The following is a 19,807-nucleotide window of genomic DNA, read 5'->3' as shown; positions in this document are numbered from 1 at the left end:
TCCTGGAGAGAAAACTCCAAAGATTCAATTTCAAGGACAACAGCTAAATACAAAATATCCATGGAATTTATTGTGAATTACAGCTGAGAACTGACACCACCACCACTGGACCAGGACTTAGCTTCCATGGCCAGCTTCCCTACTTTCACATCACATTTTTACAATCTAATCTTGAGCAGATACTTCCATTATCGTGGTGTCCTGCCACAGTCTTTTAGAAGCGCCGTGGTGTGAAGAGAGGGGAGTGCCAGGAAGGGAGGATGAGAGGAGAACCAGTGCATAAAGTCACCAGGGTTTGTGTCCTTATCACCCAGCAAAGTGAGGCAGGGGAGCTGCCCTCGCCTGACCCTGTCCCCAGCAGCTCCTCCTGGACTCTGGGCTTTCCTAGAGAATCCTGCCATATTATCTGGATACATGGATTATTCCTATAACTGTAAGCTAACATGCACATTAAAAACCCCCAATACCTCTTTTTACAGCCCCCTAATTCTGTGTCCTCAGGGCTTCAGGCTCCTTCAATCCTTGGAGAGTATACTTATCTCCCACCAGCTGAGGGAGGGTTTTATAGATGCTGAAATAATTACAGCATCCTTGAGTGCAGTTGTATAATTTGTTGGCAAAATGCTAATTAAAGCGAGGTATTTACACACAATGCTTATTTAAACTTAAGACTTATTTAAAAGAACCTGCATACTTCTAGTAACTGTGTATCACAGCTTTATTGAGGATCATGTTTTTCATGCAGATTGTGTTCCCATGCTCTCTTATCAACGTAAATGAGCCCATGGCTTTATGTTTAGGCCTGAATACTTCCAGGGCATCTGAATCACCCTGGTATTTCATTTCACCATCTAAAATTACTTTTGAAATACTATGTTGTTTTTTTTAACTTGCTGTGTTATGGCAATTAGAAATCGCTGTGTTTACTAGGAGCAGAGAGTCCAGCAGAGCAGAGTGTTTAATGTGATGAACAGTGTTAGGAGCTCAAAGAAAAGTCAGATGCGTGTCGACACATATCAAAGCTGTTCTGCTGCTCAGAATGACTGTTCGTGATACTTGTTTCATGATAAACTTCCTCAGAACATGATGTTACTGGAAAAAAAATGATCCGCTCTGAGAAACACGCAGGTGACACAGTTGAGTCAGCAGCTTGCAGCAGTGACACAGGCTTACGTTTATAAAAATCCCCTCTGAACTTTTGTCTCCTGCTGTGTGTACATCAGAGCCCTGAAATCTGTCCTGCTTCTTGTTGTCTCTTGGTAGCTGTTCGAACTAACAAAAATCTTCCCACCACCCTGATGAAGAGGTAGATTCCCGGCCTTAAAAGTCTCAATAGTCACAAAACTTTCCTCTTTCGTAAAAGATATATTTTATAAATGTTATTATCTCCGGGGAAATGGTAAACATGGAAAAATAACAGACTGCTGTGGAAACCAGAAAATCCTACCTCCCATCCGAGAGGGTTTAATTACTGGAGTTGCAAGCATTTTGCAGTGCACAAGCATCTCGGCATTCATAGGTGGAAAGTACATCATGCTGTGTTTGAAATATCAACTGGATTTAAAAGAAGGCTTTGTGCTTCAGTGTGGACCTTTCTTAGCCTCCTGCAGATGGTTCCTGTTGCTGAAAAGAGACATGACTTGTGAGATGGGGAGACCTCCGTGCCGATTTTCCGTGCAGCTCTAATCCTGCTTTACACCCATAAAGGACTTCAGTCCTTAAGCCTTTACCCTCTTTCTCCTAAATATTAAAATTATTTTCCTGAGTGTCATACCGTATTAAAGCAGAATGAAAATGGTTTTAACAATTGCTGGCATGGGGCTTCTGTACAGCATGTGTGTCACAAATCATGTCACTTTTCAGCAATAGGGCTGCTGCCAGCGGGAGGCTCAGAAATGCTCATGTTAATCAAAAATTTTAATTTCAAATCAAATTGACAGTTTACACATGGTGAGAAATGCTTCTCACCATGTGATATTTCAGTATGCTACACTGGGCAAAATGGGTGCACTTTCCTGTTAAGAATTTTGACTACAGTATCTGCAAATTTATGGGTTTCAGTGTATTGGGTATGGTAGTGGTTGATCTAAGGGAGCCCCTTGGAGAATAGGAGACAGAAGGGTTTTCATGCAGCCTGGCACTGGTGAGCCGCTGTTGGCACATGCTGCTGGAGAAATGACAGGTATTCAATAAACATCACTATGGTTAAGAGGAAGATTTAAAGGAGGGAGGGGCTGCAGTGCTATAAACAGGATTTGAAACAAATGTGCTTATTTCAGCCCGTGATTAGTCTGAATACCTAAGTATTCCACACCAGTTTTTAAATATCCTTACGTTTATTTTCACACTGATGTTCTTCACGCAGCATGAACAATAATATTTATGGCATTAATACTGTAGCTAAATTCTAATTTGGAGCAGTGTAAACCCAAGTAGACTGTGCGTGTTCCAAGGCACGCTCCGGCGGCGTGCGGACCGGAACGCGGCCACAGCACACAGCCCTGCCGTCGGCTCCTTCCTCCTGCCAGCAGCTTCCTAGAAACCAGTGGGCAGATTCAGGAGGCAAAATACCAGCTGATGCTTGGTGAGGAGTGAGAGGAGCAAGGGCAGGTGATGGAGAGAGGAGCAAGGGCAGCCGATGGAGCGCGCGCGATCGGCTGCAGACAAGCGAGTTGTACCAACCCGCGCTTTCAGGCTCCACCAGAAATAAGGTCAAAAACCAGAACAAAAACATCAAAAAATGACCAGTGGATAGAGCTGTGATCCTTACATTATTCTCTTTAAGGGGTTTCCCAGCTGTCTTGGGGGTCCTGAGGTTAGTGCAATGCCGAGCTTGTGATTGGGACGTTATTTTACGGAGACCTCGGAGATGGAGATGGGCAGGGATGGCAATATTCCTTTCTGGGTCTTCCCCTCCAGTGCCCAAATTTCCCATGGGGTGGGTGGTGCCTGTTGGTGGGTGCCCAGGGAGCACCCTGCAGCACCACATGCTGCCAGCTTTCCCTGGAAGCTCCATTTGGACACTGAGTCACTGGCAATGTCACCACAGACCATGGAGATCTCAGCTGTCATTGCTCTTGTAACCAGGGTTGATGTGAAAATATGAAGATAAATAACTCCTTGATATTATTATTTTTGGGGAGGCAGACTTTTCGTTTTATTACTCTTTTTATTGTTGGATGCTATAAATATTCCAGAATTATTATCCCAAGGTAGATTCCATCTCATTTACTTTGAAACGCTTTTGAGGAGGCATATTATTTTATAAGCTGCCAAATGAGTATGACCATTTATAATGATTTTTTTCTGCTTTTCTTTAATATTTCATTTTTGGATGGAGGACCTGAAACAGAAATATGCTAATTTAAGACATCTGTTGTTTTTCAAGCTATAGGCCCCTATCGGTATTAATGCAGGTTTTTGTATCAAATTTGGTTTATGGTAGACAGGGAGATTCTAAATTTTTATCGTTATATCAAAAAACGGTATTTAACTGATTTCTCACACACACGAGTACTGAAAAGTACCCAGTGATGTTAGGAGTCATCGGAAATGAAAACCCACAGCAGACATCTTAGATCTTGGAATGGTTTCCATTACACAAGGTCTTTAATGTGAATTGAAATGCTTTCAATGTTTCAAGAAGACCTTTGTCTTCAAGAGAAAGGAGCTATCCGTGTGCCACCACTTGGGCAAAACCTGACATGATTGATTGCAATCTGTAATCGGTTCATTAACGGTAATAAGTTTCCATTAATTCCACTATCTCTGCACTTAAATATAAAATGAGTTTGAGTCTCCTAAGAGCTGAGGCTGCAGTGGATCCGTGCAGGATCAGGCTGTTGGTGACACACCTGGTGCCATGTTTGCTGTGGTCCCACGTCCAGACTCTGAAGCTCAATATGACAAACATCAAAAGCATAATTAGGCATTTTTCTCATGAGAGATTCTAAAGTGCCACGAGTAGGAAAGGTATAAGGTTACACATGTATTTGTGTTCTGATTCACCTCTGGAGCATCCCTGCTCAGGTGGGTTCCTTAGGGAAGGGTGAGAGTCCTTCCTCCCAGCCACCCCCAGCAGAGGTGGATTCCCAATGGCCACAAACCATATGGAAAAGGAGCTGAACTTGAGCTCTGGGCACCCACAAAAGCAAGCAATTTTAGACAGACAATTTCACTGTCTGCTGGGTACAGACTTTTTAGCTAAAACCCAAAAAGGCAAATCATTTACCAGTGGTTTTGCATATTGTGAAGGGTTAACAAAACTTTCATTATCACAGTCTATTAAGCCAGGACCAGGAAACAATTTCTAATCAACACTCAGATCTGGGCAGGGATTGTGCAGTCTTTTGTAGGAGGCCTCAGATCTGTGTTCTCTATTCTCACATGCTCACTTCCAGCTGTTGTCATTGAAATCCCACATAATCTCCCCGGGTCAAAGGGCAGTCATCCATGACTGCCGCTGTTAGGAGGTTATGCTGATTTCTGTTGTCAAATATTGGCCCTTTTCTCTTTCAATCACTCCCATTCTACTTTTTTTAACAAGAAAGATCCAGCCTAGAATTGTATTACATGACTTTAAAGTCTTAAAATGTTCCTCTATTGTACTAACACGACATGCCCTGGACGGTCTAATCCATCCTGCCATGGGCCACAAAGAAAGTTCTGGTGCTTCTTAAAACCTCAGCCAAAGGCAGGTAGTGAGTCAGGGAAAATAACAGCATCTCTGACGTGTGGCCCCACAGTTATTTTCGTAGCAAAATGTGCAATTTGTCCAAGGTGAGCTGTTGCTGTGGCATTAAAATTATGCTGGAAATAACAAGCTGAAATAGGAGCATTTGTCAGGGAATGAGAGAGAGGTTTCTGCATCACCTTTAATGTATAATGACTTGCTTAACTCTTCTATAAAATGTCCACGAATTAAAAGTGTAGTCTGATTTACCATTAAAGGTTTATCAGTTACAAATTTGAGGAATGCATTTTGTGCAAAGCAATTAAAATAAGGCCACCATGGCAGCTCTGATCAGTATTTGGGAGCTGCTGGTAAATGCAGATTTCATTGTTCCTGCATGCTGTATCCCAGCCTGGTGTTGTCTGCCATCAGAATGGCACAGACATTCCCTTGGACAGAATATTGTGGCTGGCAGAGATGGTCTCCTCCATCTCCATGTTTTTTTAGATTCAGAGTTAGTTTTTTTTTAGATATACAGCTTAGCCCCATGGATCTTGCTTTGTATTTCCAGCGTGAGATAGAGCTGAGCTATTTCTCAGCAGTGGCAGGGCTGCCTCAGCTGGGTCAGCCCAGCCTTGATAAACTCACCTTCCAATTAAGCAGAGTGTAAATGTTATGAAGGTCTTGACTGGAGCACGCATGTTCAGTCCTTCCCTTTTTTTCTGGAGAATGCAGATTAGGAGTTACTCCCTCACCCCCATCCTCCTCAGCCATGGAACAGCTAATCTTTTGGGAGTCCTGGGGGTGAGCTGGGTTTCCTCTGATAACATCCCCTCTCTCCAGGCCTGCGTGTGCTGTGTGATACAGACATTAATTTTCTCATCCACATTATTGCTCCGCATTGTTTGCGAAACATGGGATTATCTAGATAGAGGATAAAACCAAAAGGAATCAAGTTGCACTTCGAGCAGAGAGGGCTTTTCTTTTAATCAGGCATTTGGTTAAGATAATAGGCTTGAGACCCTAATTGATTATTGCTATTTTAAGGTTTTAAGATGGCTATGTATAGTGAGATGCTGAACATGAAAAAAGCCTTAGAAATGGGTTCAGTGCTAGTTTGGGGGACTTGTGTAATTTCAAAACACTGAAAAGGTATCAAAGTGTCCCAAAAAGCTGTTCTCTGAAGTTTAATGCACTGTCACTCAGATTGTAGTGGAAGAAAAATAACTGGATTTGAACTTCTTCATCTTCAAAGGAGTAACCCTCTCCCGGTTTTATTTAAGTTTGACTTCCAGGAAACTGGCTGTATCTCTGTTTAGAAAATACCTTGTATATTTACGGTGCAATCTAACTATTTTATAGCAAAAATAATACTGTTGGATTACGCAAGGAAGCCTGCTAATTAAATAACAATAATACCTTGAGCACCTTGAAAACATCTTCAGATATTCAATTAAGGAACAATAACCCCATGAACTTTAACCTATAGACTATATTCAGACTTTCTACATAAAAGTAATTGCATCAGTCATGATTTTCTCAAGCTACAACACAAGCTCTTGATTGGTAGCTCAGGGTCTGAGACTCCTTTTTACTGCATTAATTGGGAAAGCAGACAATACTCTCCCTGTAAACTCCATTTTAGGACGAAGGTTAGTTGCCTTTGTACACGTTTACTCATTGAAATAGGAATGTTTGCTTAATAATTCAAAACAAATAGCACTAGACAACAAGTCCTAATCCTGATTTCTCCTCTGCCAGTGTAAATTAGGAGAAAATGAGGTGAAACTCTATTTGATCGGTGTAGAAAGATTTGTTTAAAACTTCTTTGAGAGAGATCAGAATTAGGCTCCAGCAATTGAAGCCTTTTCTTCTGGCTTCTTTGCTGGGATCCAAAAGAAGAATATGTAAATGGCACTGGGAATTTTCTCCCCAATTAAAGCAGCCATCAAGTTATGGAAAAATGTTTTTTTCCATATGGTACCTGGTACAATAAAGTCATGCTGTTGTGCACAGTGATTTACTAGTTACTATCCTGATCTTTTTTATTCAATTTGGTTTTATTATCCTGGGTGTTTTTCCCCCTTACGGAAAGATGATCATCCTTGTGGGCTGAAGTAAGATCTTAGATGATGAGCTAAGTCCTACCTACCCCTAGACTTGACTAAAGGAGTGATTGAACCATTTATTTTGATTCCTCCTGGAGGCTGTCAGCCCATCTTTGTTTGGCAGGGCAGTGAGCACGTGCTTGAGTCAGGCGTGTGGTGGAAGTGAAGCACGTGCTCCAGCGGCTTTGCTGAGTCAGGGCCTGCCCTGGCCAGCCACGTGTCTTAATTTGTACCCAAAATTGCAATGAATGAACTCTGCAAGGTTCATTTTGAGCACCTGCTTTACTACCCAACTGTGGCTGCTGCGCAAAGCTGCAGACACAACCGTCATACACAGCAGTTTCAATATCCCATCTCTTGGATACCGAGCAAAAGTATCACAGTGAGAGTATTTCAGTAAAGTGCCCTATGAAAAGTAAATCTTGGGAGATTTCTGGATATTTAATCAACTTTTCAGTGCAGGAGCTTCTTAATGCTAACATCTGCGTATGTAATTGCTTGGCTTTACCTGTTTTTCTCCTCATTCAGAATTCAGCCAAACTGATACATTTTGACTCCTGTTAATGATGTTAGCTTCACATCTTTTGTCAGTGCTACTGTTTCCCAGTAATTCTTCTTTTACACATTTAAGTTCTTTGTACTATTTCCCTCGTTTTCTTCTCTCATTGTTATCCAAGGTCAGCAAAAACGAGAGTCTTAGGCCTGGATTTTGCAGCCTGAGCCATCCAGGCAAACCTTTAAAAATTCCATGGGGTTCTACTGAACTGCAAATTCACAGACCAGCCATACCCTGACATACATTCATGATCCAGCTCTAAGCCAAGGGCAGGGCTTTTGTGGTTATCAGGGTATTCTTAATGATTGGCAGGGCAAGCCCCCGATTTCTTAATGTTTATAAGTAAATATCAAATTGGAGAGTTGTGAAATTCACCTTCCATTTGTGAAATGTTTATTTTTGGTGTTGAAGGGTGAAAATCTAACCATGGTCGTTGTGTGCTGTTGTTTAATGATTGCTATTACATGTGCTCCCAATAAGGAATGTTCCTGCAGGAGTAAGTGGACATTTCAAGTGTACCCAAGATAGGACTACTGAAGTCAGCATGCCCAAGATAACTTATTCATCTTCTGTCATGCCCTGAGAGTTAGAATGTATTTAAAATGGCGCTTTCATTTCTGGTTTCACCTGTGTGTGACATGGTTTGCCTTGCCACAATCACATTTTTACTGGTTAATTACAAAGGGCTCTGGGCTTTCCCTTTAAAAAATCAGCCAAATATCCCATAGTGGCTGTGATTCAAGGTTTGGTTGTTTTTTTTTTTTCCCCCTTCCATATTTAAATTTCACCTTCACTCTCCGTGCGGCGGGAACCTGCCTGGGAAATGCAGGTGGGAGTGGACAGCAGAGCAGAGCCAGTGTGGTGTGCTGCAGAAAAAAACAACACGTGGCAGATGTTCGTGGCATTGCTGGATGCACTTCTGGAAGTTGCTCAGATGCTGCCATGATGAGCACAGTGTGAGAAGTTACATAGCATGGACTGGCTTCCCTCTGAAGGGCTCTGCGGAGTAGTAAGCGTCCTGGCCCTGATCCAGCAAGGCACTTAAGCATATGCTTAATTTTAGGCACATGAGTGGTTTCAGTGAAGACCTAAGAGAATTATTTTTAATTCACAGATCATTTAATTCAATAGGCAGGTCTGCTGCAGCATATGAAAAGTAGATCTTCATATTAAAAATACTTGGGAAATCGGCGATGAGCAAACGTTGTGTATGGGCAGCAACCGTTTCTAAAAAGCAGAATGAGGTAGTCATCACCTTTATTGTGGGAAAATACAAAGCAGATCAGGCAAGAGCACTTACAGCTATCTGGGAGCTATTTCTAAATTGAAAATAAGGAAAAATAAAAGCCCGTAAGAACATTTTTTTTTCATTTGAAGTAGGGAAAAATTTATTCTCTTGATGTAAATAAAAACCTTGTTTGCAGATTGAGGAATTTGTTTGTGTTGAATTTCAGCATCAATTTCAATATTTTATAGTACATTTATCTACAGCTGGAGCATGACAGATTTGTGTATATTTATATGTTTGTGTACATAATACATATGTATACACACATACACAAGGATGCCCAAAGATATACATATACACAGTTTGAAAACTCATCATTATTTCTGGAGTATAAAAACATGCCTGATGCAGAAACTTGTCTCGAGTCTGTTAGCTTAGAGACTGTGTTCATCTGGCACCGTGGGCTCCTCGCAGAAACAGGGAACTTCTTCTGTGTGGGAGCAGAATTCCATCAGATCTTGGCTGGAGGTGAAAGGCTCACCTCCCTGCAGATCTCTCCCAAGACTTTCCCTGACACATTGCCTGGCATTCCACCCTCTGTAGACCTGTAGAGAAGGTGCATTCTTTCTGCATCCCGTTCCACAGGTAGAGATGGCAGTGGGATGTTCTGGGTTTGTTTAAACAACCCCAGAAAGAAAGCCAGGAGTACAAACGTGCAGGTGGCATTAGTCCTGTTGTTCTGACCACTAGAGAAAGGTGCACAGGTACCCCCAGCATGAGCGTGGGGTGCAGGAGAATATATGGAACGCAGGGAAATCGTACTGAGCCTGACAAACAATTAACAACAGAGCAGATGGTGCCCCTGCAAAACATTCAATAATAAATGTGTGCGTGCGCCGGAATCGGTGACTCTAAGTAGGACAACCTAAAAAGGTATGCCACTTATCCTGTGGGCAAGCAGGACTTTACAGTTCTTTTAATAATCCCTTTATCCTGCGATTTCTCCTGTGACCCCGATTTCCAAGCAGGAGGTCAGCCTGGCCAGGGGAGAGCAGCCCTCCCTCTGATGGAAGTCCGGCTCTGTCCCGCCGGATGGATCCCGGCCTGGGCTGCAGCCCGGGCTGCTCCTTTGTCACTGAGCATACCCGTGAAAATTAAATGAACATTTGGTGGTAGGCATGTTTGCAGAGAAGAAGGAAAATGCTGTTATGTAAAGTGCCATCACATTTTGATACCGAGTGGAGAGGCATTCCTTGCGCAGGGGAGTGAGTGTGGATGCATCCGCCCAGGTTCCTACAGACAGCCCACCAAGTTAATACTTTTTCTTATGCAGAGATCTATTTTTCCTTTCAAAACCTAGCTTTTAATTTAAATTTAAATTAGAATTTAATTTTTTTTTTAGTTGTAAAGGCCTTAATTTGATTTTTTTTAACCATCTGCTCTTCTAAGATCCCCCTAGTGTAACCTTAGAAAAATGAAGAATATGTCTTTAAATCTTGTTTGGTTTGAATGAATGGGTAGATAATCCTGATCAGATGTTTCTTTAGAGAATAATGTTTAAAACGATTATGGAACTTAGCTGTCCTGTCTGTTTCCCAGGTACAGTATTTTCATTTCAGTTGTGAAGTCATTAGGGGTCATCCAAGGTAACGGTTTATTAAAATAGTCCTCTTTTGTTTCAGATTTCCTGTTGAGATGCTTTAACATGTAAAAATCTCCCTGCTGATGTGTCATGTTAGCTTTCCTAACCTCTAGATAGAAACCACAAAGCAGCCTACATAGCTGTATGACTGGTTACCCACCTACATAAACAATAATTACTGCTAAGTGGGAAATTAGATGTCACATTTTAAGTCTAAATGAAAGTAAAGTATTTGAGAATACTGTCATTAAATGCTTGAAGCTAATCGCAGTTCTCTCTCTCTCTCTGTTTGTTTTGTAGGACATTTGGGCTTCCAGGACAGTTTTGTCACATCAGGTGTTTTCAGTGTGACTGAGCTAGTAAGAGTCTCACAAAGTAAGTATCACGTTGTGTCTGATTTATGTGGTTTCTGCAATCCAAGTTTTTTTTTTTTTCTTTGATTCTTACTGTTCCCTTCCTCAGTTCAGAAACAGCATCTTGAAAATTAGGACTCTCTTCTCCCCTCTTTCTTGCCAGTGGACAGCATTTATGTGCCACTTCTTTTAATGGATGAAAATTTAATGGGTGAAAACCAGCAGAATTTTAAAGTCAGCTGATAAATAATTTGATTCTGCAAACTTGCATGTGCAAGTTGATAAGCTTGTCTGGTACCCAGCTGAAAATGGGCAGAGTGCAGACAAATGCATACAGAAATCAACCTCCCATGGATCCCTTGGAGGATCCAAGGGTATTGTATTTGGTATTATAACCAGACCTCTGGAAATTACCTGACCTGTGCACACAAACCTGGAAATTTTCTGGTGCTGTTTTTTCACACTGTGTCCATCCATGCCACGTGTACGTCCATGTGTGTGATTTTTGGGGCTGTCCCAGTGCAGGGCCAGGAGCTGGACTTTGATGATCTGTGTGGGTTCCTTCCAACTCAGGGTAGTCCCTGAATTTGGGGTTTGTACACCTGCAAGTTGCTGAAGTCATTAATAACGCCAACAACTCTGCCAACTTCAGCCCTGATAGTCTCACACATCCTGACCTCCCCAGGCCCACGTTTTCCATTAGCTGTATGGAATTCTGGCTTCTAGAAGGATTTGGGATGTGACCTTTAAAGAATGCTAATGCCCCCAGCATGAGTGACACACTGCAGCATGATCATTACAGGCTTGTCAATACTCACTAACAACACCAAATTAAGAGCCCCTGTCACCACCCTGTTCCATTGATCAAAGGTGCATTGATTGTATTTTGCTATGACATAATCCAGATAGCCCAAGGAAGGAGTGTGGACAGGGTCTTGCAGAGACACTGCTGCAAAGCCAGGCCTGTAGGGATTTCTTTAGGGATCTAAAAAATTCTTCCCTGTGGCTGCCTCATCCCTGGAAGTGTCCAAGGCCAGGTTGGAGCAACCTGGAAGTGTTGTGGAAGGTGTCCCTGCCCATGGCAGGGTGGCACTGGGTGATCTTTAAAATCCCTTCCAACCCAAACCATTCTGAGAACTTTCTCCAGCTAGTGTGGAGATATTATCACATTATCACCAATCACCACTGCTCCAGGTGAAACCCTCAGCTCTGTGCCCCTTTAAAACCTTAGGGTACAACCAGTCTCTTTAAATGATAAAAATGGTTCTCCTCCTAGACAGCAGAAATATGTATTTGTGTGCTGGCTCTGGGAGTGTAATTTAAGTCGTTCTGGGGCTAGAATCTAACTGGCACAAACCTAGTAGAAAATCTGTGGTTTTGCATGAGAACACAGAGTTTCTCCGAGGATTTTCCTGGTTTATTTCCTCTTTTGGAAAGACACTAGCTAGGAAATTTGCTTTACAAGAAAAGGATGGCTCAAGGAAAGCATGGCAAGTGGGAGATACATAAGAGCTCTGTGCCCTGGAGAGAGGCAGAGAGAAAAACGTTGAAGAAAACATTTCTCCTGAGCTTCCTTCCCTGACAACTGGTGGGAATTTTGAGAGCAGGGCAAAGTTAAGAGGACTCAGAAGTCAAGAGGAGCTGCTGAGTGCTCAGCACATTTGCAAATCAGTTCTCTTGCTGAAGTGCTTCAGCAGAGACTTTGGCATCTGACGGGCTGGTTCCTGCAGCCAGGGTGGACAAGCCCAGGTTGTCACCAGGATTTTAGTGTCTCCGTGCTGTGTCACTTCATTTCAGTGTGACAGCGTGAGGCTTTTGAAGCCTGAAGGGTTCACCCTCCCCCTCTGCAAGGCATCCCATTCCCCCACAGCCTTATCTTGCCTGGAGGAGCCCTGCACAGCAGAGCTCTGGACTCTGTCAGCCGTGCTCCATGTGTGCACTTTTCCTAGGAAAGTGCCCCACTCCTGGCTGGAGCCTTCCCAGCCTCCCCCAGAGCTTGGCACTGACCTCGTGAGCATCGTGTTTCAAGCTTATTAATTTTCCCTGATATTTTATTGTAACTAAACTGAAACACTGGGTATCAGAAATCCTAGCACTCAGCATGTTTTGCAAATTATGAGCTGTGTCTGAGATGTTCCCTCTGCTTGCAGTTGACGTGCACCACCTTCAAGGATGGGGCACCTGCACGCAGGAAGAGCATGGACTTTATTAGAAATAAGAAAGAAGGTGCTGGTGGGAAAAAATACAAAGATTCAGCTTTTATCTGTTCCAGACACGGGAGTTTGCACTGTTTTTCACGGGCTCTTTAATAATCCTGGGAGGTCAAGACCTCAGTTTTATATCCTGTCTACAAGCCAGCACCTCTACCAAAAATAGTGTCCCCAAAGCATATCGGGATATCACTTCAGAACTGACTCAGAGGGAAGAGTGCCAGCAACTGATTTAGCTACACTGCTTTTGATAGCACCCTGGATTTTCCTTGGAGATGCCCCAGACATGTACTGACCAGCCTTAACCTTGTTTACTTTATGAGGTCTGAGAAGCCCACAGCCTGACATGCCCTGGCTACCCAGTAGGATATGTTTAGTGTCAAGTCTAGCAGCACATTCCCAGAAAACTCAGTATTAACTCACATGCTTATATTCAAAGAGTTATTTAACATAACAGAGGAACAAGGTAATTGCTGCATATTTGCCTAAATTGGTAAGCAAGGTCATTTAAAGTTGATATAACCCTCTCTGGGTTGTCTGCATGTTCCTGTGTCCTGATTTGAGACCAGTTCTCTTTCCAAAAAGGTCATCTTTGTGTATGCCCACTGTTATTTTTCTTCCTGTGCTTGCTTTTGGTAATACAATGATAGAAATAAGTGATTTCCCCAAGTTTTAACTGACCTGAGGCAGCTGTTATCCAAAATTAATCTTACAAAATATTGTGGGTAGCAGTTTTGTGCCGGGTTTATTTAGTAAAGTTCCCAGAGGTCCACATGACAAGGAGTCTCAAGTAAGAGGCAGTTGTCTCCGTCATGCAAATTTGGGGAATGAATTAATCAAGTGAAAGGTCAGCTGTTTCTGTTATCTACCTTGCCTATCAGTGCTGATCATCACACTTTCTGTGAGCTATTGAACAAGTCTAGACTGTGTTGGTAACAGAAACTTGCTTTCTTCAGTCCTATAGATGCAGATTTTCTTTCGAAATGCTGCCCAGCTGCTGAGTCTTGCAGAGCCTAGTAAAACAGAGAAAAGAGATCAGAGATGTGCATCTGAAAAAACAAAGACTCCTCTCCAGCCCATCTGATGTGGGTGTTGCAGCTCATGCTGTCAGTTCTCCTCCATTATTAGCAGGCAGAGGGTGTGAGCTCCTCCCTGAGTGTTGTCTGTCACCCCAGATACTGGGGAGACCCTTCCAGATAACAGAGGCTTCATTCTTCCCTCTCTGGAGAGGTCTGTGCTGACAACAAAAGGCTCAGAGGCAGAAGCGCCGGGGATGGACGGGTTTGGGAGCTGACAGCCAGCTGTTGGCCAAGTGAAACCTCCTCCTTTTCTCCCCTTGTTAGGAAAATATTCCCCTGGCTGTGGGCAGCCATCTCAGGGCACTGGAGGAGACCCTCTGGTGCCAAGTGTCCCCTTCCCTTGGCAAGGGCTGGAGTAGGGAGAAAGGCATGGGGAATGCATCCCTCCTTGGCTTGGAGTCTGCACCATGTGCTGGGAAGATCTCCTCCCTCAGAGGTCATTCAAGCAGCCAGATAAACTGCACTGCCCAGGATGTGAAGAAAGATTTAGGATTTATGAAAGCTGGCTAGAGCCAAATCAAACATATTTGTTTGGTGGTGTGTTATTTGTCAAAATGACATCATTCTTCGTGCTGATAAACAAGGGAATTCTGACTGCACCCTGGCCTGAGAATGCCACACGTTGGGTTCAACGTGTGCTGTGTGCTGTGAGGAGCAGCAGGGGGGATTTCTGATCCTTCTGGTGGGCCTGTGGCACCACGAGCACACAAACTTGCTCACTGCTCCTGTGCACACACAGAAATGGTCCAGCTGATTATCCCTGAAACACTCCGACTAATTCCATATGTGTGAGCAGGACGTTTTGGGAAGCTCAGGATCCTGCATCCACGCTGATGCTGCAGGTGCCAGGCTTGGGGATGGAGCTTTGGGGATGCACACAGGGGCTGAAGTGTCCTTGCCATGAGGGCAAGGGCTGGGATGGAGAGGCACTGCCAGCACTCCAGGCACAGAGCAGCCTCCTCGTGCCTCTCGTCCAGCTTTTCCCACAGGGAAAGTGAATTCCAGCACGTCCTGGCAAGGTGTGGGGTGCCCTGGCTCTTGTGGAGGGGCTGGGCTGGGCAGTGGATGCCTTTTTGTAGCCCAGGAGAGGCTTTTCTGCTCCTCACAGACACGTGTGTGCAGCCGGGGTGTGATAAACCTTCTCTCCCTGAGCTGCAGCCTGTGTGATTTCTGCTATACTAAGCACTACAGTAGTGAAGGCAGTTAAAGTCAGCAGCATGAAAATTAACATTTAAAAAGATACTCTGTATTCCTTAGGAAAGCACTGCTATCCAAAACTCTCTGTGTGGGCTTGGGTATGAGAGGGAGAAAAAAAGATTATAATAAAAAATAGACTGCAGGCATAGAGTGAACAGTTGCCGTGACCTTGCCTTTTGTATGCCATTACACAATTCAATGGCAGTCCACTCAAACCTTGCTCTCGATCAATATCCTATTAAAGCAGCACAAAAAGTCTCTATAAACTTAGTGGTTAGCTATGTTTATAAATGGAACTCAGCATAATTAGATGGTCAATAGCAGGCTGTACTTGTAATTTTAAAATGAACATCACACATTTCATATCTGTTGTATTCGGCAAAGCCTCTTTGAATCTAATGATACAGTGTGGAGCAAACAAAGGCCTTGCAAAAAAAAAAAAAAAAAAACCACCCAGCTCCCCTTTCCTCCCAGCAGCAGCAGCAGCACAGTGTGTTTCCCTTTGTTTATGGAGTCACAACACAGGAAAAAGTTTATTAGTCAGATGTCATGTTTCTCCCATTTAACCTTAAACACATTATCACTTCACTGCAGTGTTACACGTGTAATGATCTTAGTCACATCCCAGCCCCTCTGTAAAAATAAATACACACAAATGGGGGGAAAAAAGAGAGGCTAAATATTAACGTGGCTTAAAGAAAGTGCCATATTCCAAGGAAGACAAATGCCAGCCTGGCTGGTTTTATTGAGTGGGTTTCCTGTTCTGTAATTCAGTAATTTTTTCAAAATAAATATTGAAATTGGGTTTAGTCAGAGGGCTTTTTCTTAATTTCTCCATTATTTTTCTTGACAATTCGGGTGAGGAGCTGAGCTGGAGGGAGCAGGCTGGGAGCAGGGGATGCTGCCCTGCATCCCAGGAGTAGGAAAGTGTCAGGCAGAGGCACCAGCCTTCCCCCCCCCCTCCTCTGTTTGGGCACACCAGCTCCTCCTGCCCCTCTGAGTGTATCCCAGCTGCACAGGGAATTTTTGTGATGCCAGCAGCTGAAATGGGGGTTCCAGGCTGGGTGTGGGGCAAGAGGGATCCTTCCCTCTCTCCTCCTTCCAGCTCATAGCCCTGGGTCAGGCGGCATCTTGAGTTTTTTGCTTTGACTCACAGTTGCAGTTTCTGACATCCTTTCCCATTTGGGGGGTGTTCCTGAGCTGTCAGGAGGTCGCTTTGCTGCAGAGCATTTCTTGCAGGGGTAATGGTGTGGTTTAGATGTCGTTGCCTGGAGTTTGTGAGGCTGCAGCTCCCAGCACGCCACTCTTCGTGGGGCTGGAGCCTGTTCCTGGGGCATAGGAACAGGGATAGGGAGGTAGTGTGGTGGATTGCCACATGCTGCAAGGAACAGGTTTGGTTTAGGAAAGATTTTTAGCTCTCACAGAGTTTTTTAGTTTAGACAGAGTTCTTTAGTTTAGACAAGAGTTTTGCCACAGTTTGCACCACTTTGATCCCCTTGCATGCTCTGCAGAGATGCTGCCTTTGCTGGGAGTCATAGAATCCCAGAATGGTTTGGGTTGGAAGGGACCTTAAAGCCCATCTCATTCCAGCAGGGACACCTCCAACTGTCCCAGGTTGCTCCAGCCTGGCCTTGGACACTCCCAGGGATGGGGCAGACACAGCTGCAGCACGCTGTTGTGATTTATGGCAGTAAATGCAATAACTGCAAGCAAAGGTACAAATAGGCTTTGGTGGAAGACAGGCACTGTCAGAAAGGCAGGAGAAGGGGTTTTGGAACAGCTCAACCCCTTGCAACCTTTGCCACAGCACTTCTGGGGCCAGAGACCTTGAGCTGGTGGTGGCAGGGTGGTGGCTCCTGTGCAAGGAGTGCCACAGGGCTCAGGAACTGGCCCCCACAGCCCAGCCAGGCCCTTTAACCTCTGCTGGTGTCTATTAAAGGTGAGTTTTGTTCTTTAACCCCTTGGTTTCAAACTGGCATTTGAGTGTGGCGAGGTGGTTTTGGCCAGTGACCAGCACAGCATCCTCAGTGTTTGCTACCCAGGCAGCAACCCCTGTGGGGTCAGCCTTTTCTGCTTTGCACTGAGTTTACACAGCATCAGCAATACCTTGTTGCTACCCTAGCCCTGCTCTGAACACACATTCCTTTTTTCTATAGGGTCAACTCAAGAAATGTCCAGGATTTGGGGAAAGGGCAATAAACAGGGCAGGAGGAAAGAAAGAAGGGAAGCGTTACCCACATACCAGTTTTTTCTTCCTTATCTCCTTGGAATAAAACTGTTTCATAAATCTGGCAATGTCCAGGAAGTTCATTGTGCCTTAGAAAGAAACAGTGCTTTAATTTAGTGCTTGCCTTTTTATGTTCCTGTTTGGAAAACTGTGTGCTTAACCTGTAAGTTTGGGAGGCAGAGAGTGCAGAGGAATTGCTCAGGAAAGGGTTTGCAGAGCACAAATCTGTTTGGCAAGGAAGTTGCTGAAAACTGTAGAGTAGATGCTGCAGAGAGTACCTTTATGATTGATTTCCATTCAAGTCAGACTGACTGCAGTGTGGTCATTTTTCTAACCCATAACTGCACACACTGCAGCAGTCTGCTATCTGCAGGGTGTCTGAATTATAGCAGTCCATGTCCCTGTTACCTTTTACACAAATTACTTACACCGGTTTCTTTTTCCATGCAAATTCATCAGTTTTACAGCCTCTTGTAGCTGCTGTCAGGAAACTGTTGCAGAAAGCACAAATTGATAAAATGAGTTAATTTTACTGTGCTTAATTTTTCTTTGCCTCTGTTAACACAACCTCTCATATACCCAGTGTGCAGGAAGCATATGATAGTTAAGAGAAGATAACAAAGGATTTGAGTGTTCTTGTCATAAATTACTTCCCAACTTAATTCCTTTTAATGACCATTCCAGATTTTCTCAAGTTTTAATGGCCTTGTGCATTTTCCATCCCCGGCTTTTAAAAGTCCGTGGATATCCAGGCTGTTCCCTTTCTGTCTCAATGACGTTCTTAAAAGATCCTTGCCAAACAACAACTAATTGTCTTGTGGGGATGATGAGGCAGCTGCAAAGCTACATTATTCCTCTGTCAAATCTGACATTGTGAGCTCCTTAAGACTTGGGGTGAAATACTGGCCCCGTTACAGTCAGTGGCAGCACTCCCAGCCCAGACATGTTAGCTGGGTGATAGGAGCTATCCTGTCTTCATTTCCTCACTCCTTCCCCGTTGGACTGAAAGATTTTTTTCATGTTTGAAAATGGGCCAGATTCTCAGACCAAAGATTAAACTTGGCTCAGCATCCCTGTGTGGCACTGAGACCGCTTTGCCTTTGTGGCTCTCAGACAATGCAGCCCAGGCCAAGCTGGTGCGTTCCATTGTGCAGGATGTCCTTTTTCAGATGGCTCTGAAACATGAGGGGAACTCACAATCTGTGATTGTCAGCCCCCGAAGTTGCATTGTCCTGTGAATAGCACTGGAACAGCCACAGTGGACATGGTACCATTTGCTGTATTAGTTGCATTTCGGCACAAAATCCATTCTCTGCTGGGTTCAACATTAAGCTGCTCTGCTCCTTGTCTGCTCCCGGAAGAATACAGCACGTGGAGCTCATGGTTTGTGCCTGCAAATTTCAGGGTGTGTAGGAATCTGTGATGTTTAATGTGAAACCAAAGATCCAGGGCAGGGGAATTGCAGGGATTTAATGTGAAACCAAAGATCCAGGGCAGAAATTTTTCTTGTATCCCTTGCAAGAAAAATTTCACTGCTGGGTAAGGTGATGAGGTGAAGAGTGGAAGGTCACTGCTGGATAAAACTTTTGGGGAGCCATATGTCTCTAGGTCTGATTTAGCTGGAGGAGAGGCCAGAGGAAAGCTCAGATGCTCTTAGGCAGAAAAGAACTCAAGTTTCTCACCTGCTTTTTTAACCTCTGTGCTTGTGGCTGTACATCACGTGTACCCCAGAGGTTCTGAGGTGTGTATTTCCCTGCCTGTGCAGCTTATCGATCTGCCAAGCACTCTGCAGGGATGATGCAGCCTATCTGTAACCATGCCAATAGAGACAACGTGGTCCTAAAAGCAACAAGTTTCATTAAACGTTGGAATGACATTAATAGAAAAGCAGCGCTTAGAGGAAGTCGTGCCGTAATTGTTTAATTTTAAAAAATAATAATAATAATATCTTTGGAGGAACGTAAGAGAGATTCTACGTCATGGAACATTGTATTCTTGATAAAATTTCCATCTTCTTGATTGCAATGCCAGGTACCATTAGCATTTCCTAATTTCCACATCCCACCTGTTCCCATCGTGAAACTAAACACACCCATGAGGAAGAAGAAAGTGATTTTGAAGTGCAATTCATGCCATATTCACATGACTAACTGACTGCAATCTCTTTTGTTTCCCCAGCACCGATAGCTGCAGGAACAGGCCCTAATTTCTCCCTCTCAGATTTGGAAAGTTCTTCGTACTACAGCATGAGCCCAGGAGCAATGAGGAGGTCTTTACCTAGCACATCCTCTACCAGGTAATTTAATCTCTGCCTGCTACCAGGTTCCTTGGAAACCCAGGCCAGCATCATTACTCATCTGGGAAAGTAACCATTAAATTCTCTGACAAGCTGTTTGGGGGCCTCACGATGTGGAGCTGTTTCAGATGCTCAGAGCTGAATGTTCAGCTGGATTGCAGTAAAGTTCTTTTTGTGTGTGCAAGCCTCTAAGAGAAACTGCTGCATGGACTTGTGTAGCTCCTGGTTGGACCTGGGTG

The 19,807-nt window shown here is 43.9% G+C and overlaps 1 protein-coding gene across 13 annotated transcripts in view; it reads left to right on the top strand.

Annotated features, from left to right (window-relative positions):
- Positions 1-19,807, top strand: part of NFIA (nuclear factor I A) — a 250,410-nt gene that overhangs the window by 149,909 nt on the left and 80,694 nt on the right. For all 13 annotated transcript variants that reach the window (XM_041421921.1, XM_041421917.1, XM_041421911.1 and 10 more), the window contains 2 exons: positions 10,507-10,581; positions 19,451-19,568. In XM_041421921.1, the coding sequence (XP_041277855.1) occupies positions 10,507-10,581; positions 19,451-19,568 (193 nt within the window). The remainder of the gene's footprint in view (positions 1-10,506; positions 10,582-19,450; positions 19,569-19,807) is intronic.

Source organism: Onychostruthus taczanowskii, unplaced genomic scaffold, assembly GCF_017590055.1.
Source record: "Onychostruthus taczanowskii isolate IOZ18803 unplaced genomic scaffold, ASM1759005v1 scaffold7, whole genome shotgun sequence".
NCBI lineage: Eukaryota > Metazoa > Chordata > Aves > Passeriformes > Passeridae > Onychostruthus > Onychostruthus taczanowskii.
The sequence above is the reverse complement of the archived record's forward strand: the minus strand, read 5'-3'. Positions and strand labels throughout refer to the sequence as shown.